At 44.2% G+C, this 27889-nt stretch overlaps 1 protein-coding gene and 1 long non-coding RNA gene across 3 annotated transcripts in view; both read right to left on the bottom strand.

The window, feature by feature from the left end:
* Positions 209 to 2289, bottom strand: LOC110404259. The gene is made up of 3 exons (XR_002442129.1): positions 1133 to 2289; positions 918 to 1024; positions 209 to 828 (listed from the first exon to the last, which is right to left on the bottom strand). It is a non-coding gene; the product is annotated as an uncharacterized LOC110404259 (long non-coding RNA).
* The window catches only part of CMIP (c-Maf inducing protein), a 125642-nt gene continuing 102624 nt past the window's right edge, over positions 4872 to 27889 (bottom strand). For both annotated transcript variants that reach the window (XM_021408345.1, XM_021408346.1), the window contains exons 10-21: positions 27491 to 27844; positions 20134 to 20199; positions 19086 to 19112; positions 18556 to 18604; positions 16966 to 17073; positions 15077 to 15193; positions 13635 to 13775; positions 12744 to 12791; positions 11825 to 11971; positions 10220 to 10325; positions 9140 to 9210; positions 4872 to 6837 (exon numbers count right to left, since the gene is read on the bottom strand). In XM_021408345.1, coding sequence (XP_021264020.1) covers positions 6784 to 6837; positions 9140 to 9210; positions 10220 to 10325; positions 11825 to 11971; positions 12744 to 12791; positions 13635 to 13775; positions 15077 to 15193; positions 16966 to 17073; positions 18556 to 18604; positions 19086 to 19112; positions 20134 to 20199; positions 27491 to 27844 — 1288 coding nt within the window. In that variant the 3' untranslated portion in view covers positions 4872 to 6783. The remainder of the gene's footprint in view (positions 6838 to 9139; positions 9211 to 10219; positions 10326 to 11824; positions 11972 to 12743; positions 12792 to 13634; positions 13776 to 15076; positions 15194 to 16965; positions 17074 to 18555; positions 18605 to 19085; positions 19113 to 20133; positions 20200 to 27490; positions 27845 to 27889) is intronic.

Genomic DNA, 27889 nt, shown 5'->3' with positions numbered 1-27889 from the left:
GATTCCTTCTTGCTGCTGTTTCTCCCTGGGAAGGCAGCAGCCAGCACAGGGAGGGAAGGATTTCCCCTCCATTCCTATTTAAAATGAGCTCCCCTGTAATCATAGAATCGTTTGAGTTGGAAGAGACCCTTAAAGGTCATCTTGTCCATCTCCCTGCAATGAATGGAGACACCTACAGCTCCATCAGGCTGCTCAGAGCCTGGTAAGACCTTGCAGAGATGATGACGCACGTCATGAGAGTGCTTTTGGAGTAGTTCAGTTTGCCAGGGAAACCTGCAGTTAACACCTTCCTATCTGCAATAAATAACTCAACGTGCAATATGAGTCCCATCCCCAACCCCTCCATCCAATTTCCTTTTCCCTCCTATTCTCCTTTCTCCCTGTAATAAAGCCACTCATGGGGTTATCGCAGGGATTCCTGCTCCCTGACTGCTCAGGATGGGGCTTTCTGGCCTCAAAACCCATAGCTCAGCTGTCCCAGCGCTGATCGTGGCGGAGCATCCGCAGCCATCGCACTGAAGTCTCCGTTTTCCTCGAGGATGATTTCCATGCTATTGTCCTGACTCACACTACAAAGAAAAAGGCACTCACAGGAATATTTCCAGATAAAAATCTCATTAATTTCAACCACAGGCAGCCGTGAGTCACTTCCCCTTGGCTACGCTCATCTCTTGTGACCAGAAATCATGCAGTGGAGATCTGGTCCTATGTAAAATTCCTGATTTTAAAGGATATCAATAATTAGCCTCATAAATTTAGGCCTAAAAAAACCTTCTTTTTTCTATGGAGATCTGCCGTCCATTGATCGCCCTTGCCCCCACCACAGTTCTAGAATAAAAATGAATAATTTCAGTGTAAAACCATTGGATATTAATTTTAAAGCACATTCTGGAATTCAAGGAGAGGGTTGACTTAACCTGGATCTGCCTCTGAGTAAATCGTATCCTTTCCCCCACAGAGCAGTCAGTTTTAAGCCAATGCTGAAGTGATGCAGGGCACCATGAGCCACAACGAAGCACCTCTGCTGCTCAATGACCAATTAAAAAACAAAGAAACACAAATCCTCAGATGCTTAATAAATAACCACTCAGGCCGGCCTTAAAATAAGCTAAAAAAGGACGTTTTTCGGCACCTTTGGTGGCTTTGGCTTCTGCTCTTGGATATGAAGGCATAGCAGGACAGGGCCCTGGCCTACAGCCTCTGAACGTCCCCCGGGGTTGGATGGGCCTTTGGGATCCTCCCGGCCGCGCTGTGGCAGAGCCCCAGGAGCAGGAGACCTGGTGGGGATGGTGACGCTCGGCCAGGCCGTGGCTGAGCACGGGGCAGGGTGCCTGCCCTGCTCCCTTCCCTCCGGCCCACGGGTTCACCCTGTTGCCTGCTGACTGCTCCTGGCTGAGGGCAGCGGGTTACGGGGCAATAACCAGGAGGCAGAAGGCTGCAGCACTGCTGGCGTGGGGCAGGACGAGGAGGAGGAGGAGGAGGAGGAAGGCGGCAGGGCTGAGTGCGGGCTGCCTGGCGCTCGGCGGGTTTCCTTGGCAGCCGCAGGCTCGGGGCGCTCACCATACCTAAGTGAAGATTTTGTCACCATGGCAACATTGATGTCATCGGCTTTGCGGCGGAGAGCAGCACTAACCTCAAGCACAACTTCTTTTTTTCTCTTTTTTTTCTTTTTTTTTTTTTTTTGCTTCCCAGCTTGGAGTATCTCTTCATTTAATTCAGGGGGAGCTGAGGGCACGCTCCTGACCCTCTCCCTTTATACACAGCCCTCGTACCTGCACCATGGTGAATGTTCATTTCAGCTGTCGCTAAGCATCAGGGGGCTTATCCCCTCAACATATGCACCTATAAGAAAGCAATCTTCCAGTTGTCATCACCTTGCATAGCTCTGGGGATGCTCAGCCAGCCCCATCACTGTCCATCCCATCCCACCCCACCGCCACCCGCCAATCCAGCCCGACTGGAGAAAGCACTCCATGGGAGGGAGATGGGTGGGGAAATAGGATCAGAGAACCACATGAAATCTCAATAAACAGACCGGTTTTGCAATGTTTCTTCTCCCTTGTAAGTAAATAACAATGAAGTGGAACTCACCTCCTTCTAGCATTACCATGCTTAAACCCAGATTCAAAGCATTCCAGATAAATGTGTTCATTCGGCCTCCAAGGTTCACGCTGACTCTTAGCGCAGCAATGAACAACAAAACCTAGCTCCGAGATCTCAAAGCACCTGGCAAACGAGTCAGTAACATTAGTTATCCTTAATGCCTTCGTAATTGGTAAAATGTGGGAATAAAAGTATCCCCAAGCTGAGGTTTTGTATGTTAAATATGAGACGTACTGCGTACCAAAGACACCAGGAACAAAAGTGAGACGGTTAGCAGCTTTCTGACCCACATTCAAAGCAAAATTTTCTTTGGGGTTCTAGCTCCTTTTTTTTTTGCTGCCAAGAACTCCATGTAACCGTACAAAAGCACTTTTCAATAAAAGTATATGTAAGAATGGGAGTTCTGCGGGGGGATTTTAAAGCATCTCATTTACCTGCTGCAAACAACTCACTTCAAAGTGCAGGCTGTGATACAAATACAGGATTATTGCTTTGATATCCTGTGCAGTTGGAATGGGAATTAAAGAGAAGCTGCTTACTGTATCAACCGCTGGGTGTGTGAAGCAAACTCAACAGCCAGGGACATGGTTTAGTGGGGGAATATCGGCGGTAGGTGGAGGGCTGGACTGGATGACCTTGGAGGTCCTTCCCAACCTTGGTGGTTCTATGATGGTGAATGACGGTAATGAACTGGAAATGAGCTGTGAGCTATGCCCCGGAATGACAGTAGTTGTTCCACCTGACAGGTGCAAAGCAGAGAAGTGAGATCATCCAAAAAACAAAACCAGGTACTGGATCAGCAGGCAAAACACCCGCATATTTAATTCTGCTGGCAAAAGGGATATCCCAAGACCTGTTTTTAATAAGAACGGTTCATCTCAAATATTTCCTTAAGATATTCCCCAGTCAATAGGAAAGAGAATGGAAAAAAAATGGATGTTAACATCCACTTAAAACAAATATTTTGAAGCAAGTACTATACTTAGTTGGCAAAAATCATTAAAAATTCAAGGCGGCAATATAGCTGACTGATGTGTTCTAATAGGTGCATCTGGTTGGCTCCACCGAGCCTGGGAGAGGTCAGCACTGCCCGCAACACGAGAACGGTAGAAACTCTATGGCCTTTACTGCATATAGATGTGTGGAAGGTTTCCAGGAGCTCTTTTCCAGCTGAGATATATACATACGGGTCACCAGGGAGTGGCAATCCTAAGGACAAACTGCCCTGCTTGTTTGTCTGTCTCCATGGGGGCACACAGCATTGGGCAGACCCCAGGCCCTCAGGGTTTGGAGGGCTGGACTCGGCCTGGTGTAAAAGAACCGCACGCACGTGATGCACCGAGCTCTTACCTGGTAAAGCACGAGGCAGCTCTCCAAGTCACCAGCTGCTGGGATGCCTGCACTTCCCACCAAGCAAAGCAGCCACGAATTACCAGGATTTTAGGCTTCTGAGTGCCAAACCAGTATCCACCCAGCTAGGAAACTGGAAGCAACCAGTGCTCTGCGAGACTTGTCTCTGTGCTTGGCCTTCCAGAACTCCACACTTGGCTGAGAGCAGTGGGGGAAGCCATAGGAAGGCAGCAAAACTGCAGGTTTTTAATGAGGACGTGAGAAAATTGCCCCTGAAACAAAGTAGTGCTGCTGCTTTGTGCTCTTTGGACTTGCATCAAAGCCACCATGGCAGTTTGGGCTGAAAGTGAAAGCCCCGGTACTCGCAGTCCTCAGGAAGATGCGCTGCAGTAACCTCCCAAATGAAACTGGGCAGTTTTTAATGGCTCCTATTTTCAACAAGCTACAGCTGAAAGGAAGGCAGAAAGGCATCATTATCCAGGAGGAACTGCCAGGGCGCCCTACAAGCCCAGGCACTCTGCTATAGAACGCAGAAAAACCTTTCTGAGCACAAGCTGAGACACAGCACCTCCTATTATACCACCTCTAATACTCCCATTTTGTAACCGATACGAGAACCCCTCGTCCCATGCAATCATTAGAAATTTCTAATGATGTTGCTCAGTAATTGGTGCTGGCTGGATGCCAAAAGCACCTGGCAGGGCACAGCAATGATCACTTGCTAAGTGAAACAGATGCAGGCATCAGAGAACCACAGAATGGTTTGGGCAAACCCATCCAGTTCCAGCCTCGCGCCGTGGGCTGGCTGCCTCCACATCAGGCTGCCCAGGGCCCATCCAGCCCGGCCTCCAGTGCTTCCATGGATGGGGCATCCGTGAGCTGAACTCCCTCAACCTTTCTTCATAGGAGAGGTGCTCCAGCCTTAATCATGTTAACAGCAGAACGATCCTCTGCATCAACTGCCTGAGCTACGGCAGACCTGCATTTCAGTGGGGGAGGCTGAGCCACAGTTAATTATCAAGGGACACCTGGTCACTTCTTACCTTGTCTGGAAACACAAGAGATATGGACGAGAATATGGGCCACGTAACATAGGTTACTCTTGAAAAGCAGACCCAGAAGCTCTAACTGGAACCCAAGAGCTCAAAGAGGTTGCTAATTGTCCCAAGGACTGCAGCAGAGCTGTGACACTGCAGCTGGATTTTGTGCTGGCATCCAGCCCGCACACATCACTCCCAGCAGGCAGACACGAGCGCAGCACGTCACCCCGTGGGGACACTGTCCCCAAACACACCTCTGCAGTCCAAAAATACAGATCTCCCGCGATGCTGTCCTCGGGCTCCGGCCTCTGCCTCCCGCAGCATCCCCACGGCGCCGGGCTGGAGAGCTTCCTTCAAAGAAAGCACAAAGCACGCAGCTAAAAGATAGTCGCTTACAGTTTATTGTCGCCTGAAATTATTTCACATCTCTTTGTACACAGCTACAGAACAGTAGTAGTAAACCATGGGTAAAAGCAACAGTGCTAAGGAAAACGTTGGCGTCATTTTTCGTCCTTTTTCTATGTTTTGTTTCTTCTTTCTTCCCATACCGTATCTGCGTACAGTGTGGGATTTGAAGGGGAAAAAAGAAAACCTGGCACACTACGTGAGTTAAGACCCAACTTCTGTTTCATTTATTTAAAAAATGAAAAAAAGGGGAAAAAAAACCTTAATTTTGGGGGTAGGGGTCATCGTCTACATAGCAACAAAATTTAAAAAAAAGAAAAAAAAAAAAGCTTGGCTTCCATTGAATAAGATTAAATATATATATTTATATATAAAAAATTACATTGGCTGTATGTGAAACCTTGAGGTGCTGAAGAATAAAATAAAGGTGTGAAACAGAGAAAAAACTGTGTCTTGTATTTTTTTTTTCTTTTTTAAATAAGCAGCTCTGTACAACCAAGGCTCATTATGGAACAACAACAACAACAAAAAAAAACCAAACCAAAAGTCAACAGCGTAGTTATAAAAGAAACCACCATTTAAAAAATCATCTTCTAAGCAAGTGGAAGGAAATCTGAGAGATGTGGCAGCCCCATCTGCAGAGGGGTCGGAGCCGAGGGATGCGCACGGGGCGGTGATGGGGACGCGCAGAGCGGGGCGGGCGGGAGGAGAAGAGGGGAAAACATGGAAGCTGAAAGCTTCTGCACAAGGTGGAGGGAGGGCTTCCTGATCCTCGCTTTGAAATATGGGACGCAAACAGAAAACGAGAGTTCTGTAAAGTCAGACGGAGTTCTGTGATTAACCCAGTGGCAAAACGAGCGACGGAATTTCCTTGTCACCCATCTCTAAACCTGATGTGGTTGAAGAGACTAAAGAAAGCGGCCCGGACTTCGGAAGGAAATCTGACTTTATTCATCCCTGTGCCCCCTCCCAGCAGCATCCCCTGGTGGGCATCTTCCTTCCTGCTTGATAACATCGGAGGCATTTGGAAATCAAAAAGACAAGCGATGGATGCGTGACAGAGGGACTATAATACAGTCTGCGTTACTAAAAGGCAATTCTTCAAGGAGGACGCTTCCTTAAAAAAAAATAATAACAACAACAAGACAGCAAACTAGTTTATACAGTACTATACGCAAAAAAGGGTAAAAGAATTAACAATTCATAAATAAAAGACAGGTCCCAGACCTGTTATTTGTGAACCATTTTCTTAAATAGGTGCATTATGTAAATCTTATGTACAACAAAATTACTTTGCATAACAACTGCAAGGACACGGGGTGAAAATCAGATCGCTTTTGGTTTTCTTCTCTTGAGATTTTTGTTGAGTTTGATTTTCTGGAGCAGAATTGGTCAAAGAGGAGTTCGGGCCGGATGGGTGCCAGCCAAGGAAACCCAGGTAAGTAATGACAAATGAATATATATTTTTTTTCTCCACACGGCATAAAACACAAAGGCAAATAAAATCCACAAAGGTGTTTTTTTTTTTTTTTCCTCCTTATAATCCTCTTGCTGCTACGAAGTCCTTTTATTTTTTCTTTCTTTTTTTTTTTTTTAATTTTCTTTTGTTTGTTTTTTTTTTTTTCTTTAATTTTCTCCTTTTCAATTTAAATAATGTTGATTCCGAAATCACAAAGCTGCAAGGGTTCGGCCGGGTCCAGGCCTGCTCTGTCCCGACACACGCAACTCCTCCGCCTCACACCGCGACCTTCCCGCCACGTCCCAGCGCTCACTGCCCTACAGGCATTAGCCAAAAAGTTATTTCTCCGGTTTCTTTTCCTTTCGTTTGTTTTAAAAATCTTTTCCTTCCCCTCAGAAGCAAAAGAGAGTCGGAGGCGGGCAGGGTTCACCAGGCTTCGGTGTAACGAACGTCCACTTCTTTCAGGTTGGGCAGTTTGGCCTGTGCGGGGCAGGAGGAGAAAGTCAGAGTTAATAACGTGGGTTCAGGCTGTGCTACAACAGCGCAGCGAGCAGACCCCAGCCCGTATTTCTTCTCCCAGCACTCAGCTGCAGCCGTGACGGCAGCGGACTCGAAGCACGCAGCCAGCCTCCGTGCCACACCACTGCCTGATTCCTCTCTCTGTTCATGACGCGAACGCCAACAATTTTTGGTGCCACGGAATCACAGGATGGCTTAGGTTGGAAGAAGGGACCTTGAAGATCACCCAGTTCCATCCGCTGCCGTGGGCTGGTTGCCACCCACCAGCTCAGGCTGCCCAGGGCCCATCCACAGCCCTGGGCACCTCCAGGGATGGGCAACCACAGCTCTGGGCAGCAGTGCTGGCGCCTCGCTGCCCTGAGTAAAGAATGTCTTCCTAACACCTCACCTCGCTCTCCCCTCCCCCAGTTCAATGCTGTTCCCCCTCTTCCTATCGCTAGCAGACCGTGGTCTCCTTTCCACACCCCCAGTGCACTCGGGCTTATTGCTGGGTGGCAATCAGCTATTTGTTCTCCTCCTACGTGCCGGTGCCACTTCCTTGCTCCCTGTCCACAATCGTACCGCTAAACCTCCAAAACCAAACAAACACGTTTAATTAGGCTAGGGCATAATTGAGGAGTTGGAAGTTTCTAAGAGTCGTTATTACCTCACTCCTTGATTTATGTGCGCACATATTTTGATAAGAGCTAGTCATAATCCTACAGACACTGCCAGCAAATAATTTTTCAGTTAGGCAATAATGACTTCAGTGGTGGGTGTTTATTTATTGTCTGTTTCAGCCCGCCTGGTACATACGGGGGTGTCTGTGTGCGTGCAGCGTGTGTGGTGGGGCAGGGAGGAAATGGCAACCCCGGCTCGTTCCCCGGTGCTCTCACAGACCAAGGGGAGAAGAAGGGAAGATTTGTATCGAAAACGCGTTCTTTGAAGGCCAGCTTGTTCTCAACAGACCTGTAACCACACGGCCCGGGGAGAAAAGCTATTCCCCTCCCTCTGAGCATGCGCAGCACTCCCAATACCCACTAATATTAACCTCAGTTCAGAAGATGTGAGCTTCAGCCTCAAGTGAGCAGCAAAGGGGCTCAGAAGCAGGCTAGGGCTGGGGCAGCCTTCCCTTCAATAGACTTCGCTTCAGAGCCCTGGGCCAAACGCTGCATTGACCCCGATTGCCTGCAAAAGCTTGGCGCCCGATACAAGCTCCATTGTGTGAACCCATCTGCAAGCCAGCTGTTAATTCCAAGGATTTCTTTGCATATACGGTTGTGACATGAGTTTTGAAAACTTCATCTTGAAAAATCTGTGCTAGCAACGTTGCAACTGAGTCTCTGGGGAAGACTGGGCTCCACAGCCAGAACTGAAGATATACATTTGCAGTGGATTTTGAAAGCAGAGCAGTTTCAGGACTTGCCACAAGTCTGAAGCTCGACCCAAGGCTGTGACCTTTTTGAGTAAACCTGGCACAACCTCAGGTTTCAACACCCAAGACAATATAATGTAGAGTTTCATCTTGAGCACTCAGGTTGGTAAGGTAAGACTCTGGGAGATGTGACTCACGCAACACCAGAGTGAAGAAAAAGTCCATGGGAAGTCACGAAAGCCAGCACATCTCAGTCAGTCTTTGCCTGAAACCACCTGGGGCCGTTCCCCTCCCACAGCTACGTTCTCATTCTTTACCATCTCGCTGAAGCAGACGTAAATTGATAGTACCAATGATAACACCAGACTTCTTAAATGTCCAACCCAAAGGAACCGGGCATCTGTGCAGGTGTTTCTGTTTAAAGCACAGTTCTGCTGTGATTAACTTGCACCTTCCCCGATTTCAATTCCCTCTTTGCATTGTGAATCAAACTCTGCAGTGCTGTTCATCAGCATTACCTTTGATCCTGCTAATAGTGCAGGACATGGCTTTGGAGGTGTGCACCAGATCTCCCTCTTTATGCTCCCTCACTGGAAACAACCATTATGTTCCTATTTATTAACACTTATAGCTCTGGCAAAAAAAGAATTTGGCTTTTACTCCTGATTCTACATAATACTCATTGACTCAAAAGACTGAACACTCCCCAAGTCCATCAAAGCCAGCAACTTCAGGATGCAGCTTTCAGTCATTATCACCCCCAAATAATCCACTCCTTCCCTTCAGATGATGGCTACACAACCCATGCCACCAGCTCAGTGCTCTCTGCGCTAGGCACTACTGACATGCACTTGCCAAGTCTCCTGGGCAAGCCACTGCTCATCTTTAGCAGACAGAAGTCAGAAATACCTTGAGATCTTCATAGGTATCTGCTGAAAGTTTGGTGCTGTTCATGTTTAAACTACACAGGCTCTTCATGGCTAAAAGAGAAAATACACAAGACAGACATTTAGAATCATGCTGCACTTTCTTAAAATATCAGGTTTACAGTAGGCCAAAGCATAAACAAAACATGCCTATGTGCAGCAGTCTCAGGAAAAAGCTGAATAGTGTAAAATATAGAACTACAAATGGATAAGCAGCTGCTTGGGCCCTCATCCAGGAAAAAGTCCCTACTTAGGAAGGGCTATTAAGCATATGCTTAAGTCTGCTGACTTCAAAGGAGTTCAAGGAACTTCTCATAATCAGTTTCCTGCACATTATTCTGAGCAGTACCCGTTCTCAGTGCTCTGCTTGTTGTGCACAAGGGGCATGCTGGGCCAGCAGCCCTTCTCCCCCCGACCTACTTCCATTTTGGGCTCCGATACTTAGCGGAATAGTTTCCTAAGAGGAGCTGTAACTACTGGCTTGTCTGGCATGTCTGTGTAAGATCAAGCCTATTAAAGGAGCCCTTTAAACCCAGTAGGAGAGATTTATAATATGCTGTTGGACATAGGAAAGAGTCTTATTCTGGCACATCACGCAGCATTCGGTGCAGAGGGGAATCCTGAACGTTGCCTAGATGGCCCCACTCTGCCTTGCCCTACTTAGCTCTGATATTAAACCACATGAGAACAGCCCGAGCTTCACCTCCTCAAAAAGAAGGAGCAAACCACGCCAGAGAATGTGGAACCTGCTGCACACAGTCACCAAACTCATTAAAAAGATGGTCCGTGGCTCCTGCCCAGAGCAGGGAGCATCAAAATGGCTGGGAAGTCCCAGGGCAACGGGTCACGTTGCGAGATCGAGACAAATGACATCAGTGCAGCTAGAGGCAAGAGGGAGAGTACACTCTGGGACACCAAGAATAAAACCACAAAGCACCACAGCAGGCTCAGACGGCAGCGCTCCTTTCCTTGCCCGCAGCCAAGAACTAAAGCTGCCGTCTGAGCCACGTGAATTCCCCCGCACCCACGTGGCTTTCATCCACAGCTCGCTCCGGTCACTTACAACTAAGGGCCAGCAGCCCGGCGTCCGTGACAGGCGTCTCGCACAGGTTGAGCACTTGCAGCATCGTGAGGTGTTCAGACAGGAGCCGCAGCCCCGCGTCTCCGAACTGCAGGGGCAAGCAAAGCTGTGTTCAAACAGTGCACGGACATCGCTGCGCAAACAGGGCGCGCTTAGAACCGGGGTGGAGCTCAGGTCGTTTACCTGAATCTCCAGCAACAGCAGAGAGAGCAAATAGTTCTGTTCATATTTTGTGGATGGGGAATAGAAAAATTAACTTGCGCACGGTTGTAAAGAATTGTTGTGGGTTTGAATACAGGTCTACTTACTTGCTTAACCACAGGACACCATTTAATTAGAGCAGTGCCTTTGAAGTCTGGACTTTGTATGAGAGGGCTCCCACCCAGGCTACACAAGATGGCTATGGCAGTCCCAGCCAGTTCCCAGCCACATCACAAAAAGCACAAAAGGCAAGTGGTATTAATTAGCTATTTTGGTCTCAAGAACAATGTCTTATTGATTAGTAATTGTTCTATTGACCCACTTCGTTTCTGCTGTTTCTAAATTCTCGATTAATGGAAACCAGGATATCACAAAACAAAATGGAATCTCAGCTCTTTTTTATTTTTACTCATAAAAAAAGCAGCTCTTTGTCCAGTGAAATCAAACTCAGTTTTCAGATGCAGAAGTTACACAGTTAGTTAGGATAAATTCAGAGCAGATAGATACAAGATAGTCTGAAAACATGCAAGGAATCAGATTCCACTTCTTACTCCCCAGACAAAAAGAGGAAATTTCTGAGATACAAAAATAGTTAAGCAAACAAGGCAAGATATTTACACGACATTTTAGTGAAAAAAAAAAAAAAAGCCCTGCTTGTTGTGGTTGCGCTGGGAACATTCATATTTGGAGTAAGCACTGCAGATAGGTGCTAACAGAAAATGGGGAAAAACTCTTGAGGGGAGAATCTCAGAGACCAAACCCAGCAGAGAATTGCAGAAGAACAAATTTACTTTAAAAACTCCTTCCATTAACTGCTGAATGATTTATTCAGTTAAGTTGCCCTGCTTTCGCTTACAGAATAACGACATTCTCACTATAGTTTCCTTATATTTATTCATTATTTGAGTTTATTTTCTTATCGTGTTTAAAGAAATTTTAGTTGATCAGCATTCAGGGCCATTCACTGCCTACAATGCATACACTGTCTGTTTTGCTTGGCCAGTTAAGCTGCTCAGTGATTTTTTTTGTGTTGTTTTTTTTTGTGTCTTAAATGGGTGAAAGCATAAACTCTTCTCAAACAAACAGCAGCAGATGTAGTTTAAAGTACACAGTACCAACAATGCCTAACGGGAGCTTCCAACCCGAGACAAATGCAATCTTTTAATAATTAAAACTACATTAAAATTTAAACGACAAATTACAAAAAAAGAAATCAGACTCAGAGATAAGACAGGCCATTTTTCACAGGCCCTGTAAAAACAGCATAAAGGCAAACTCATTCTAAGCAAACCTCTTCACACATTCGTCTCATGCTGATGTAACGTGAAATTTCAGAATTAATCAGCACGGGTTCCTGCTCTGAGTTTCAGTCTGCAAAGCACTTACCTGGGTTGACCACAAGTTCAGCTGCTTGAGTGAAGGCAGTTTAATGAGGTGCTCAGCACAAGCACTTGTGACATTGGTAAAGGCCAGGCTGAGATTTTCCAAATTTCCAAAAGATCCCGAGCTTAGCAAGCGGGCCAGGTCTGCATCCTGAAAGCAAACATCAGATTGATGAGCAAGATTATCAACTCCTCAGCCCGCAACCATCTGCAGAGGTGTCACTCCTCCTGCTAACCAGCACGGGTTGCACACTTCTACCACTTGTTTACAGCAACAGAGAACCGCACAGAGAAGGTTCTGTCTGCTGGCAAGCAGCTGGGCTCTTGTGGCAGCATTGCTTCACATACCCTGGGAAAAATGCATCCAGACAGTAGGACAATAATCTTCTTGGAGTGTGTATCCTGACGAGACACCAAGGCATTAGTTTCAGAACTAATGTCAAAGATGAGCTTCTTAGCTTAATGCAGATGTCACTGCTCATCCTAGACCCACGCCGTGCTCTGACATGCTACCTGGGTTTCAGTGACGTTGCTCGGGGTTTATAGTGCCCTTAACTGCACCAGAGATGGATCTCTTTCAGAAGCCAGTGTGTAAAATGTAGAACTGCACATTATTAAGTCTGCTTTTTTAAATGCAAAATCTGGTCCCCAGATCTATATTTTGATTGAACCACTCATTCCAAACCCGTGCACCAGTGTAAACCTGACCACCTGCTGCTTGTACTGGTGTAGGACACTGCTGCAAGAGAAGCAATGTGCCCTCGCTTGCGTAAACCTCAGTCATGTTGACAGAGCTAGTGGAAGGGCTCCTCTCTTGACTGACCAAAACCACTGTGCCACATGGCCAACATAAATCAAGTGTTTAAATATGGAAAGACAAAGCTTGGTTTTTTGTTTTTTTTTTACTGGCAAGATTAACTTACTGTGGACTTGGATGGCAGTGTTAACCTCGTGGGACCACCTTTTCTTTGCTGTAAGAGAAAAGATATTTTGGTCAAAGAGATTGCCAAACTACACTTCACCAACTGAAGCAGAGTGAGCTTTTACCTAGAACGAATCCTGCTCTGATTTCAAAGCTCCCTTCTACCCCTTCCCTACTTTTTCTGCACTGACAGACTTTCCTTGAACATGCCAGATGCTGCCCAGGGGACCCACTAACCACAGCCAGTGGTCTTCACGCCATGGGGCAGCATCTCTGCTTCAGCCTGTGACTGGGCACCTGATAAAATCATCTCCTCAACTTTAAAAAGCATTCTTTATGGGCTGAAAGCAGGGGGTGGAAGAGGAGAAATACAAGTAAGGAAAAAGGAAGAAGAAGACCATGGGTACATTTGCAGATGAAGTGCTAATGAGAGCAGATTTATCTTCTCTCTGTAGACCCCGTCTTTAAAATTAGGAAAAATTTGTTTTCTCGTAAGCTCTAGCAACGTGAACTAGACCTCGGTGAAATGTTCCCAATGTCAAAGCATTAAGAAATGCTGGCCAGCACTAGAGCCATTTGCTTCTTACATGTCAAAAGGTGGCAGAATTTGACAAGCTGACGTATAAGATTTTAAGACAGCAAGATTTCACCTCTTTTCTTTCATGCAGATTCCAAGCAGCTTATTGAATATCGTTCAGAAACACAGCATGGGATCAGATGCTTTAGCAAACATCACACAGCACATACGGTCACAACAGGATCCTCTGAATACTGCTCCCATCCTGTTGTTAACTGGGAATTTCACACCCTGCTTGTCTTTCTTTTGTACCTCCATTTCTGGAGAGTACAGACCACAATGTGCTATGGCAATACTGCATGCAGGGTGACATACCAGCTCTTTTAACTCCCTCTGCCTGTCACACAGCTGTTCATACATTCTCTTTCCCACGTCTGTGCTTTCCAGAGTAGAGATGATCTGGAGCTGGGTGTCATTATTATCGATGATGTTGTATTCCAGCATCAAACACAAAATCTAGCAGCAGAATGAAAGAAGAGCAGTCACTGCAGTGCTTACATTCATTTTTTTCCAAATATCCTAGTTACCCTGAGCATGCTAGTTTAAATTACTGGCTAAGTTTTTAGTGTATGCATTACACAGGCTAGATTGGGGGATCTTAGCAACATTTACTGACTTCCCAATACGTGAAACAATTTTTTTATTGTAAAGAATGACCTCCAGTCTCTGAAAGTCACCTTATCTATCCTGGCTTCCATTAGTGCTCATTCCTTCTGACCGAGAGGTGCAATTACTTTGCATCAGTGCTGGAAGATGGCTCCATGCCACAGCCCTCATCAGAACAGGTACAATCGATTCAGTATTTCCCAGGTACACTGGCTGGACAGCCGAGAGGCAGATTCAGGATATTATGCATGAGCAGTAGAGCCAAGCAGCCAGCCAAGTGCTGGATTTTCTGTCCCTAAGTGCTGGGCTTTCTGCACCAGCAGAGTGTGTGTGAAGTGCACCCAGTCTATGATGGGGAGAGGTCTGAGAGGCTGAGAGTGAAAATGACATGGGAGCTGGCTGCTGCAGCCAGACACCCTCCGTTGCAGGTGGCCCAGAAGCAAGGCAGACCCCGGCGGATGGCTGCAGTGGGACACAGCCTGCACCCTCCACACTACCCTTCATTCTCAGCTACTTATGTCATTGAAGCTATGGAGGGAATAAAAACTTTATATTTTAATTGCAGTTATTTTTTAGTGAAGATAAGTAACATTAAATGGCAAAAAAAATGCAACTTCTTCCACCTAGTTAATCGATTTCTATTTCCCTTGGGCATTTATTAAGAAACTTCCTGGAAGGAACACAAAAAAATAGTATTTGCTATTAACGCAAGAAAAATAACATATCCTAAACACTAGAAATACTAGTAAATAGTCTTGACAAATGCACTTTCTTTCAGTGCACTGCTGATTCTGCAGGTGGCAGGGCAAGCATGGAGCAGTTAGTCATACAAAGCTCTCACTGCTCTGAATTGTGACCCCTCGCTCCAGCCTGTGCGTTCATGGCCATTTATTTCCCGTCGCTGTCTCTCCAACTGAATTACAGCAAACAATCCCTCTGTCCAAAAATTCCTGCACCCACCTCTCATGTAATTCACACGTATCTGTAGAGCAACAATATTTCACAACACAACTGCCTGCTACTGGTGTTTGATATGACAGACCTGAACTCAGCTTCTCTTGTTCCGTGGGATCTAATTCTGGGAAAGGCAGTGTGAAACTGAATCTGAATGCTGCTCATAAACCATATGACTACATATGCTATGGGCTTACCTCTACCATCGTCTGGTTACCCCTCAAGGCCAGCAGCATGCAAGGTCCTAATTTATTTTCAGCCAGTGAAAGCAGAAACTTCTTTGTCTTATAGCAGGATCCCATTAAAATGTGAACCTATTTGAGAAACAAATAGCTAAAATTAGAGGCGTAAGCCTAAGAAACACATGTGCATCTAGAATGGATGCTGTTATGCACTCAAACAAACACAAGTATTTGTGACAAATGTAAAGAAAAGGAGACCTCTGCTGTTATTAGGGCTGCAGTTTCTTGGTAGCTTTATAGCTGACTGGAAGTTAGTTTTTGAACAAGGTGGTGACTGTAATGATGGGAGGGAGTGGGCAGCCTTCCTCTGCAAAGCAGCCCAGCTGACAGCCTGATAAAATCTCTGCAGGAAACATGGGAGCAGCTGTGCAACTGTCCCCATCCTATCCCTAGCAACACCATGACCCCAGCTCCAGGGGAACCACAGGAGAATTTGTTTTCCTAGTTGTTTGCAGCTCAGTTTCTCTGGAAATGCCACCTGGAAAGCAAGGGCTGTACAGGCTACACGTTTAGGTAAAAATGGTGCTGGCAATCTGCATGCTGAGCACTAGCCTTGGGTAAGGAGTGGTGATGGATAAAATTTTCTCAAAGTGAACAAAAAGGAGCTGGTGAGGAAAGAAAGGAGTGCCCAGTGAAAATCCAGCAATCCTCAGTCCTAAGTTCCTGTAAGGGAGGATTTCATCTGCTTTTCCTGGGCCATTATCTTGCTTTCCCTTTTGCTTTACTTGCCCTGAAAGGAAAGACATGCTGAGAAAACCTCCTCAGTAAGACTCCTAGCTGAAAAAAGTGTTCTGCAGGCACTCTCCTAGCACCAGAAAGCACTGGAAGATATCACATAGTGACATCTACAGCTGAAATGCGAAGCTTCTTGTATGAATCCAAGTCTCATCTCACAAGAGGATGGCAATGTCCTTTCCCATTTAAAAACCCTAGAGATTAATTTCAGAAGATTTTGGGTTCCCAGCTGAATGTATTCTTTCATGGCCCAAGTGGCTGATTCACCAGCTTGCCGGCAGAACACAATGTGTAGTTTCTAGTGACTTGGGCACTAAGAGGTCCATCATGTAGACTACACACCAGTACCCCTCTACAAAAAGCTTGTAAATTATGTTCTCTGGTCCACAGTATTGCCTGGGCTATGTTCAATACTACTGAAAATACCATAGTCATTCCATGATGAGGTCAGTTCTAAAGAAGATCAAGTGCTATCATGCAATTCTTCTTCCTTGTGGCTTCATTACCAGCATTACTAAGAAGGCCTTTAGAAGAACACCTTTAAGAAGGCGAGCTTGAAGCTAAAAAAGATTTTATTTCATGCAGTCATCATCATGAAGCTTTTTGGAGGTTTTCTTAAGTGATGGAAAATACTGATGCTAAGATTAATGTAAGGCCCATCTCAGAACAGGATGTTTTTCAAATTTTATGGTTAGTCATTAGCAGCTCTTTAAGTATTTATCAGCATCTCTGCAAAGGACACAGAATACTGCATATTAATGCATGTTAGCATTGTGCTTTCTCATGCACACCACCTCCTGATGCTTACAAATATCATGGACCACAAAAGCTCTCAGGAGAAATGATTTAGTTCATAGACATTTTTTTTTTTTCAAACATAAGGAGACACAGAATCAGTGAAAACAGATGAACCCTCTTGTGAACAGTCTTTGCCCACTCTATTTCATAGGTAACTGAGCAATCTGAATTTAAGAGAACAGGCATGTCCTAAAATGTTCAGTATGACTTATGCATTTTTTTTTAAAGCAAGTAAAACATTTTATTGCCAACTGTGCATTACTTACTTACTGCAAAGAAGTTACTAAACCCACATTACTGCAGACACATACCATACTGGCAAACAGCTCTCCATCATCATCACATGCCACTCCTCCAGGGCTGTAGAGCTGGAACCAGCCATCTTTGCCAGCCCGCACACTCAGCAAACACGAGTGGACCTGCCAAAAAGCAAAGACATTGGGAAGGTTACAGATCCTGCCAGTAATCACCAGTGTCACCCACACTGCACCAACAGAGGTAACCCTCCCAACCTGGGGCCTACTGGAAGTTTCATGGTTAATACTGCAATTTACACATTAGGAAGTCTTCACTCACAGAAACCCTTTTTTTTTTTCCACTATAAAGAAGGAGGGAAGCTATGTCCTTGTTAATTGCATGTCCTTTTTCATTCACTGAACAGAAATCAAACACAAAATGGCTCTGAAGTAGAACAGCTCCTTTTACTTGGGGGGAAAAAAAATGCAACAAAGAAGAAAAAAGAAACAACCCAGATTTTTGAGCTTCTGCCATTCTCCCCCTGTTCTCCCAGCATGTGTGTCTACAATTCTGACGTGACACAAACACTGAACCCAGTGGCTGATGGCTTGCTCATTCCAATCATGAAAAGTTCTCATTACTCCTGCTGTAGCAAGACTTATCAGAGTCAGGATGAAGGACGCCAACACAGAAAATTCAATAGGGGTATGTAAGGTGGAAGCTGCATAGAAGAACCTGCACATATAAACTGGTGTACAATCATTTGTCTAAGTTTGGCCCACTGGAGAGACTACTATGTCTACTTCCACATTTTAACAGAGGTGTCACCATGAAGCTTTCTTCTTTTTTTTTTTTCCCTGAAGGGACACAGACATTCTGTTCTAATTTCTGAGGAGATGGGGGTAAAGTCCATGCACCCTTACTTGGACACATAACGATAGTGAGAGATGAAGTCCTGATGCCATTCTAAAACAAGAAGGTCTTTCTTATCCAACACAGGTGACTACAGCTCACAAAAGCTGAAACACTGAACACTATGAGCTCTGGGCCATGATGACAATGCAGGCTCCTCACCCACAGTTCAGGGGAGCTTTGTTTCCTTTGTGCTGACACCAAAAATTAATGCAGATGAGACGTCCTCTCCGATTCAGCCAAAGCTGCTCATGTTAAGCAAGTTACACGTGTAGCTAGGAAGCAGTCAGCCACCAAGAGGCTACAGGTACACACTCATCCCAGTATCTTGTCTCCTACCCTCTTTCTCCTGCTGATTTATGAGAATTACGGTCATTCACACACAGTGTAACTGAAACACAGCTAAGTAAAACCTGTCATTTTTTGAGCTGTATGGATCCATGCATTTTGCTTCCCTTTTTTCATGTGGAAGATGAAAAACTGGGAGGGAATCAAGAGACTGGCTGCAGTTCACTGCAGAGCAAGGACATTAACTGAGCTCGGACAAGAAGGTCACAACGTATGTTTATACAGAACACAAGAAACCATTCTTAGTAAAACAGTATCCCCTGAGTAGATATTTCTCCTTAAGAGCCTCAAGCACAGCTAAACCACACAGGTTTAGAAACATACTGCTTAAGGAAAGATCTTCTAAACAAGCACGTCTGCAATCCCTCCAATTAATGCTCTGTGTAAATGGGCAATAAACTTACTTCTTGTCTTGGGTCTTCTGCAAATCTCTGTATCACATATTTCAGCTCTCTACAGAAGAGAAAAAAAAGAAAAAAGAAACGTAAAGGGACAAATATAGGCAGCTGCTGCCTGCAGTATTCACACAAGTGTCACAGCTCTCTTGGATTACGCTTTACACGACATATATTCATGTACTTTAGAGAGATAAAAGTCAAACTGCTTCCACAGGAAGGAAATATGAAGTCTGAAAGCGATTACCAAGACAAGAGTCTATTCAAAATAGTCTAGAAAAGCTTTCAGAGACGTGCAGTGACAAACTGGTTTGTAAATTCTATCAGCATCCAGTGTCTTTAGTCCTTGGGCTCCTGCTGTCACAGTAAATTACAAAGAAAAGTACATCTTTTTATTGCTAACAGAACATGCTCACAGCCCCACACAGATAAAAAACCTTAGAGATACAATATTGAATAATACATCACTACTGCTATTGACTAGAACAAGTTTTTTAAATAATCACTCCCCTTAACAAAACAAACAAGTACCAACTTACTTTGTGAATTTCTCATGTGCAAGTGCCCTGAAATTTAAAACACAAAGGTATGAGGATTTGGGAAAAGGAAAGGGGAAAAAACAAAGCAAAACAAAATATACTTTTCATTTCATTCCAGATAATAAAAGGATTTACTAAGTAACCACAACACAAAAGGCAAAAAGAATAATCTTTCCAAAAAATGTCTCCTTCATTAATGTAGGGAGGTGGGATAAAGAAAATGTATCACTCAGAATGAATCTTGTGGGTCTTCCTGAGTCCTGCCACTGACATCAGTGGGACCTTAGGGTCAGAAGACACCAAACAAAAGACTAACAAAACACCTATATAATTATAAACAGAATTTTGGCTACTTCCAACAGCCAGGTGAATTCTTTAATTGCAATGCAGTTAAGGTATGGTCACACCTAATTAACATCATACATCAGGAAAGCAATTAATGCTCATTCTGTGAAGTGCCTTGCATCATGGTGCGGCTTACAGCTCTCCCAGGGTTCAAATTTAACTTAAGTAAATCATGCCTCTGTTGCCTACTTCCAAGCTCTCGCTGTAGCCCAGGTAACCCGGCACAGAGGATTAGACCTCTCTGATTCAAGACATTCGGTCATTAGGGGATGTGATAAGCCAGCAAATTGTACAATTATAGGTTGTAATCGTTGTCCATGGAGGTCTGCATTTTATAAACACTACTGCTCATTAATAGGTTTCTGAGGGAGCCAGGCTGATTTGTAGGGTAGCTTCTTCATATAATGAAAAGTACAAATGATACAAGTCTCCGTGACGCCAGTAAAGCATCTTCCTCCACTATACCTCTCACTTAGCTCTCCTTCCTTTCTTGTCTGTTAACCTTTTCTCTCTTCAGGATCTTCTTAGAGAAATGAGGATGGGGAACACTTCAAGTGTCTCCATATCAGTAAATTCAACTCTATATTCTAAATCAATACTTTGAGCACAAAGTTCCTACTACCATCGTGTTTTAAACTGTACGTCACTATAAAGCAACAGGAATGAGAATAACCCACTAAATCCTAAGACAGAACAAACTTACTCCTTGGGAAATGGGATAGGTTGAAGCAAGCTGGCCAGGGCTGGTCTCCAGTCATCATAGTCTGACCTGAAAAAGGAACGTTTTTCTTAATAAGATAGCATGGATGGAATATGGTTTGTCAACAGTTGGTTTGAGGAGTAAAAAGCATCTTACTGCAGGCACTAACGACTCTTCTGCTTTAGTGAGACACTCCAAAGATCTGCGGTGACATTTCGCTTTCCATTTTCAGCACATTCTCCACTGAGGCACAATAAATCTGGTATTTACAATGACCTCCAGAGAGGTCTTCTTTATGTCAACTTAAAATCATTTGCTGTTTATGAAACCTGTTGACATTTAATCACTAAGTAATACTTTCATCTAAGTTGGTGGAGCAATTACCAGGCCATTGCTATTTACAGCTCTGCTCTGCATTTAATTGGAATTTATTTTCTTTTGCTAGAAGGCATAAGTCCAGTTGTAGAAACAAAGATAATCCCTCATTTTTACCCGCACATACCAAGTACAATTTTATGGCCTGATTTATAAAATAATTGCACGACTTACATCTGGTACTACTTTTTTTTGTATGCTTATACTCAGAACTTTTCTAAAGACTGCTGTTCGCGTTCACAACTTGTTAGCCTTTTTCTCCTCCTGCTTCAAAAACAGGGAAGAGAAGAGAAGAGAGGAGAAGAGAGGAGAATGTGGCACAAGAGAACAGGTCAGTTTAAACAGGACAAAGCTCTTAGCTTAGCTGAGAGGATATTAGAGAAGGAAGCACTGCCAAAATTAAGAGTGAAAGAGGACAGATGGATAACCACAGCAGAGGGCTCAGGCCAAAGGACCCCAGAAGGGATGTCTCTGGTGTGTTAGCACCATAGCTGCCAGCTGACGCACTGTGTGTTATTCTCTGCTTTCAATATAGAAGGATTGCCCTTCTAGGAGGAGCTATCCCTAAGGGGATGCTTGCCTGACGTAGGGCAAAGAGAACATCCAGTTTTACAGCACACTCTGGGCAGTGTGGAGCAACCTGGCAGCATGTCATCTCATGGGGTGAAATACTCTGGAATGGCTGTAGAAGGTAGTTCAGAAGATCCTACAGTCTCCTCTCACTGCTGTTGCCCTTTGGATTTCAGTTTCAAAAGCTAGCTTACTGGCTGCAGCTTACTGCAAACTTGGCACAGAAGTATGATGTTTCTTTAGGAAGGAACGAAGCGTAATGTTCTCAAATGGACAGTACAACTGATAGCATTAGAAAGAGACAACATATGCACAGGAACTGTTCCAAAATGATGCATTTTTTGCACAGAGAATGTTCTAGATGGATGCATTTCCAAAAGTCTCATCCACTTTTTGAATCACGTGAAACAGCAATTTCCATAAACTAAGACAGGTTAATGTACATGACGCTGGACAGCTCACCAAGGCACGTTCATGGACACAATTTATGTGCCTGAGCATTGTGTTCTTATGAAGCAACATACAGAGAAATTTTATTTGAAGGAATAATTGCCATTTAAAAAGTCAATGAGAGAAGTAATTATTGCTTGCCCAAGAGTGTTATGACTCCAGGTTACAACAATATATAATATCTAATACAAGTAACCAATTCACAAGAACCACTAGGATCTGATAGTAGCTTATTATATTAAAAGGAGATGAATGCTGTACAAACGTGCTGTGGGATGAGTTAGCTTTTCTTCCTCACCACTCTGCAGTTCTAAGTTTGATGCATGCACTTTTATTTCCCATGCCATTCCTTTCAGTGGGTATCTGCAGCAAATAGCCCTGGCCTTTTCACAGGTGCTTTCTCAGACAATCCTAGCATGCAATTTCCCAGCCTCCTCTTGAAACTCCTCTGCCAGCAGGCCAAGAACCACAACATCATGTTGAGTTGAGGGGTTGTCTCTTCCCCTACCCGCACTGGTTAACTGACCAGAAAAGAGTTGAGGGACGAGGCTGGAGCTTTAAGGCAGTCAGGCCAGCAGCTGAGGAGGCACTGGCCAGGCAAAAATCTCAGTGCTGGTTCTCCTCAAAACACTAAACAAATAACATCTGAGAGCCTTGGCTATGTCCCCTGATAAATACAACTTGTTTATTTTCCTCTTGTTATCTTTAGCATTGGAGGGACCAAAGCATATTGCATGTCAAGCTACAGTAATCCAAAAAAAGAAACTTCATGCCCATGCCAGTCACTCTAAAAGCCAGTTGAGCCTAATTTTCTCCTCCATAAAAAATTTTGTCCACTGGTTTAAATTAGGAGTAACTCTGAATTACACTAACTTACAGGGAGCACTGATCTCCCAATCACAAGGTTCTTTCCAGAGGCAAAAACCCCCATAACCATCATTAGATAGGAAACAAACACTGAGGATGACCAATTTTGTTTGGTACTTCCAAGCAGCAGGACATGAGGCAGGACTTCATTACATCGGGCCATTTTTCCCACTTTGCTTGTGCAAAGTGAATGTCATGAAACACCTGGTGAAGTGCTGAGCCAGCACCTCTAAGATGAGCTCTCTGGGCATGGCCTTCAGCACCTGCATTTATGTCCTCAAAGAACTGACAAATCTAATGAACCCATTCTATCATTTTCATTATTATCTGGATATTCCTCCTAGAACAGCATCTGATTTCCCTCCAAAAATGACATATCTTTTTTTTCAATGCAGTGCAAATAACTTCAAGGGCAGAATTCTGAGCAGGAGAGACCTGAATGTCAAAAGGTTGCGTGAGAAAATTCAAAATGTGCTCAAGGTGTTTCACATCACGTGAAATAAAGCATCCACAAATCTCTCCTGAGATGCATTTTGAGGCTTAGCTCCTGCGACATCTCAGTTTAAGTGTTACACCACTAAAATTCCTCCCTGAGCAATCTGAAGAACTGTGATTAGTAATAATGGGAACCAATCAATTTTTCCTGGCTGCTCTTCAAAGGAAATTGCAACGAGCAGAAAAAAAGCTGCTTTGTAATAGACCGATGCTGAGCGAAACGTTGCCCACAGAGTTGGAAAGCATCACCCTGATGAGAGCTGGGAGTTACGTGCTGCATCCATTTTCAGAGCAAAGCTTGTGAGAACCAACCACTGCGTATCCTCCTAGCAGAAAGAAAGGAAGAAAAACTGTCTCTTGTGAAAAATACAGAACTTGGTCACATGAGTGGGACCTGAACAAAAAATCTACACAACCTGTAATCCCTTCAATCTGTGCTAGGAAACATGAAACAAACACAGCACAGGAATAAAACTAAACTACTTATTAAAAGCCTACGGTGTTTCTCCTCCTCCCACCTATTCCCTTTTCAAAAACACTTTCTTTCTGTCTGCGCTCATCTCATCTGACTTCTCCTTTCATTTCAGACGGCTGCCTCTTTTGTCTTCTTTTCGGGCCCATTCAGAGCTCTAGCACAAGGCAGAGGTGTTGGAAGCAGTGAGGGGAAGGCCATGGGTTTGCCCCAGCTGAGGAGCCCAACCCAGAGGCCGTGCAGGAGGGGATGGAGCACAGAGCTATGGGGAGGGCTTGGAGAGCAAAGGCCCCTTACAGCCCCTCAGTGGGTGCCAAGCCGCATGCTGACACAGAGCTCAAACCCCATGACCAGTCCTACAAACCGCCCTCCTGAAGGGGCGGGCCGCAGCCTTGGCCAACCTGTCACGGCCTAATCCCCCTCCGCAGTGAATTCGCCTTTGGGCCATCGTTGCTATCGGCCTGTCGACATTATACATTTTCTTTGCCAGGGATCACCTTTCACCAAAATGAAAACCTGCCCATATGTCATGTGCGGCACAAACAATCCAAAACATATTAGCAGCCCAGGGCAACCCTGATAAACATGACATAAGAGAATCCACTTGGGATATGCAGAGCATGCCCCTGACCTATTGGGGAATGTGGAGAAGGCAGGGGAAGCTCCGGCAGACGCTTGCATTTGGAAAGCTGTCGGTCTTATCGCCCAGAGACGGCAAGCCCCAAATCCTCTTTGTTTTTAGAGTATAATAGAGAGATAAGGAGCAACTACGCAGAAATACCTCATTTCTCTAGACCAAACGGCTTGATGAGATCAAATATCTTTTAGGCAACCTCTTTGTTACCTGACAATAAAAAGGTGGCCAAGTCCTCTGACACGTGTGCCCCTGGGTCCAGCTCCTCTGAATCACACTGCATGAGGCTGAGCTCGGGGCCTGGGGCAGGCAAACGGCCCCTCACACCCTCTGTTAGGTACAGCACCAACGTGTCATTTGTGGAGCTCTTCAGAACACATGCAATTTTGATGCTAATCACTCCATAGAAGAGGAGACACAGCCTCGTTTACCATAAATTTCTCTAACCACAAACATGATGTTCAAGCCTAAGTTTGACTGTGTAAGAAATTCCCTAACGCACAGAAACATTAGCATGCAAGTAAGGAGCTGGGCAACGCTAAGCAGCTCTCAGATCCTCAGATTCAATATGATGAACAGAAAGATTTCAATTAATTTAGTGCATTTTCTAAGCACCAATTTAAGACCGTAGCATTCAGGCTGGCATCAATAACCTTATCACAGGCCAGAATGCATTAGGGGATATTGACACAGGAGTTTGATCCACTTCTAAGTGCAGGACAAAAATACTATGTTCCACTGAAGACTGTCCCTCCTCTGCCAGCATCTTTCAATCCATGATTTCATATTTTCCTGCAGCATGCAATAGTTGTGTATTGTTACTCAACCACATTACAAAAGGTTCAAAGATATTTCCAGTGCTACGAAAACGGCCAAAGAGCTGAACTCTCTAATCTGCATGGTTAGCCTTCTGTTCAAAAAGTGAGGTCTTACAGTGATTATTAAATAATTGCTGTTACATTTTAATCGATATTAGAAGCTTTTTATTCAAAAGTATGTGTTGTGTAGGCGTTAGGTGAACAATAAAAAGTCCTCTGCTGAAGAAAACTGTTAACAATTCTCATTTGCTAGACTTTCAATAATTAAAATCTGCCTAAATAAATTACTCCCTGCTGCCCTAAGTTAATTATGCAAAAAAGATATCATTGTTGGTGACTCTCTTGTTTTAATGATGATATTGAGTCAGACACCTAAAAGAACAATTAAATTCAATGCTAAGCAACTTATTTATGTTTGGCTTACCACTGTTATTAATAAGAACATTATTTTAGTGGCTGCCTGCTGAGAGCTCAGCTCCTGGATAGCTGTTGTTTTCACAATGAATGTTTTCTTCCTATTGGCATGATCTCCAACTCTTTCTTCAAATTCTCCATTTTTCAAAGTATAGTCGGAGTATTTAGTAGATCAGAAAGGCTTTGTTCAAGAAGAGTTTGGGCATGCAAAAAAATCAGCATCATAACAGGATTGTCTGGCATTTCTGTCAGTAAGTACTAGCCCTTCTACAGTGCTTTTCCAAACCTATATTTAGTTTACCTTTATATTACAAATAACAAAAATCAGGCACACAGAAAAGCAACTCATCTGAGATCTCCCAGTAAGCCGGCAGCAGAATCATGAGTAGAACTCACTTCTGCATCAAGGCTTTTGGGACCAAAAAAAAAAAAAAACCAAAAATCAAAGGATGAACAGGAATGGAAGGGAACCTAAATCAGTGAAACTATGACAATATATACAAGCCGTGGTTCTGGCTTAGGAACTGCCTTGTATTTTCACAGGTTGTGATTTCTTAAGCAGGGTGTGGGCTCCGGCAAGGCAGTCTAAGGGAAGTTGCATCAATTGTGATGGTGGAAAAAAAAAAAAAAAACACATTAAAAATTGTTTTAAGGTATGGAATGAAATAAAGAGTTCTTTGAGCAGGAAGTAATATGAGAATGGAGATCTGGCATATCAAACTTTTAAAATTTAGAGAGACTGTGAGGTGGAACATGCCCATTTGCAAATTTGTTTATAAGCGTGTGTCAGCTGCATGATGAAACCAAAACCGTCGACGCTTAATGAGTCAGCATCCAAGCCAGCATCAGGACTGAAAGAGTTCGTAGTGTTTATGGAAAACATCTAGAGTCATGGGGACGGGAATAAATACACAACATGTTTAATGCAGCACCTGGGTCTGGGCACATCAAGACTTAGAAACCATTAGATAGAGGAAAGACAGATGCTGTGCTATTCTAAATGCTAACATTTTTAAAGGTAGAGGATAGGGTAAGGAAACAAAAATTATCCTTCAGCAGCTTCCTGCTCAAGAATCTAATGGGAACAGTATCTTGGATTCACTTATCCTGTCTCCAGCTCTGGTGTGTGTTACAAATGTATTTGCAAGACAGCTCAGCAGTGAGTGAAGTAATTACGTTAAAATTGGTGTTAAATATTTTGAAAATACTGAAAATGTGGGAAAAAACTTTCACAAAATCCTTCATCATGGCATTTGGACTTCATGCAGTTCCTAGAGAATGTACACCCAGACAGGCACTTGACTTCAACGTAGCCAAATGCTCACAGTTTACAGAGGAGTCTGAATTTTACCCACTGTTGTGTAATATTAAAAAAATCAACTATTACTTCATTAAGCCTTACATTGTTTAAAAATCATTAAGGTTTGCATATAGACATACTGCAACTCAGTAGGAAAGCTGTATGTCAAAGCCAACAAAACTGTTTCGGGTTGTATTCCTGCATGAACATATGTTCTATTACAGGCTTCTATCTGCAGTCCGCTTTCTGTGTTACTCCTTCATTTCATTTATTTATTCATCCAGGAGACAAACAAACGTTTCCCAGAGAACTTTGTGTTTTAAATTCCTCTTGAACATATTCAGAGTATTTGCCTCCCAGGAAACTATGGAGCCATTATACAGTAAAGGTTATTTGAGCACTTGTTCATTATACAGGTTTGCTGTACCAAAGCAATCGATCAACAAACAGAGGATCTATTATAACAGAAGTAAATCTGAGCAAGCCATAAAACTTCTACAAACATGCAGGGAGAATACCTAAGTGAAAAACACTGGCCTCATCCAGCTCCTGAAGAAGCCAAGGCAGCAGCGCTGTGTATCACTGCACAAGCCACATGCCTAGCACGGGTCTGTATTTTTGAGCTTTGTCTCAGGCAATCCCAAGAGCCCTGGAGGAGATAAATGGACCTTTTATTTTGGTGGCTAAGAACAAAACAGAAACTACTGGCAACAATGTCCTGCCTTCTGTAACATGCGTGAGGCTCACTGTACAAATAAGCTTTCCCTTTTCATCTTCCTAATGCTATTTTTAGAACCTATTGGCAGTGCCAGATGTCCCTTTCGGAGGCTAGACTCCAGTGCTGGAGTTAGATTTATAACCGTGTGCTTGCTGACCACAGATGTTGAAGATGAGAGGCCTGTGGGAAAAGCTCCCCCACTGCTAAGATGTCATTGTTCAAAAAGCTGTTTAAAATAGTTACTCACAGCATCTTGAGTATTTCCACATAGCAGCCAAGGATCCTGTCTGCCTGGGCGCTCAGCTCAATGCTCATGGTGCTGCAGGTGGGACTGACCATCAAGCAGTCAATCAGGTTGGGCTCGCTGTCATTGCCAACGTTGGCTGTCATCTTCTGATTAGCCGTGTTGTTGCGCTCCACTTCCACATGGATCTCGTTTGAAGTGACAATGACTGGCTTGAGCCGGGATTCAGTCAAGGTGGCCTCCTGAGAGACCAGGTCAGGACTCGTGTGAAGAAGGCGGAGGGGGAGGTTAGGCTTTCGGTCACACTGCTGCTGGCAGCCATTCCGAATTTCCTTCAGGCTTGGCGAATTGTCTCGACTGAATTTTAAAAGTAAACAAATAATTTCAATAGCCAGACATAAC

The sequence above is a fragment of the Numida meleagris genome, chromosome 10, assembly GCF_002078875.1.
Source record: "Numida meleagris isolate 19003 breed g44 Domestic line chromosome 10, NumMel1.0, whole genome shotgun sequence".
NCBI lineage: Eukaryota > Metazoa > Chordata > Aves > Galliformes > Numididae > Numida > Numida meleagris.
The sequence above is the reverse complement of the archived record's forward strand: the minus strand, read 5'-3'. Positions and strand labels throughout refer to the sequence as shown.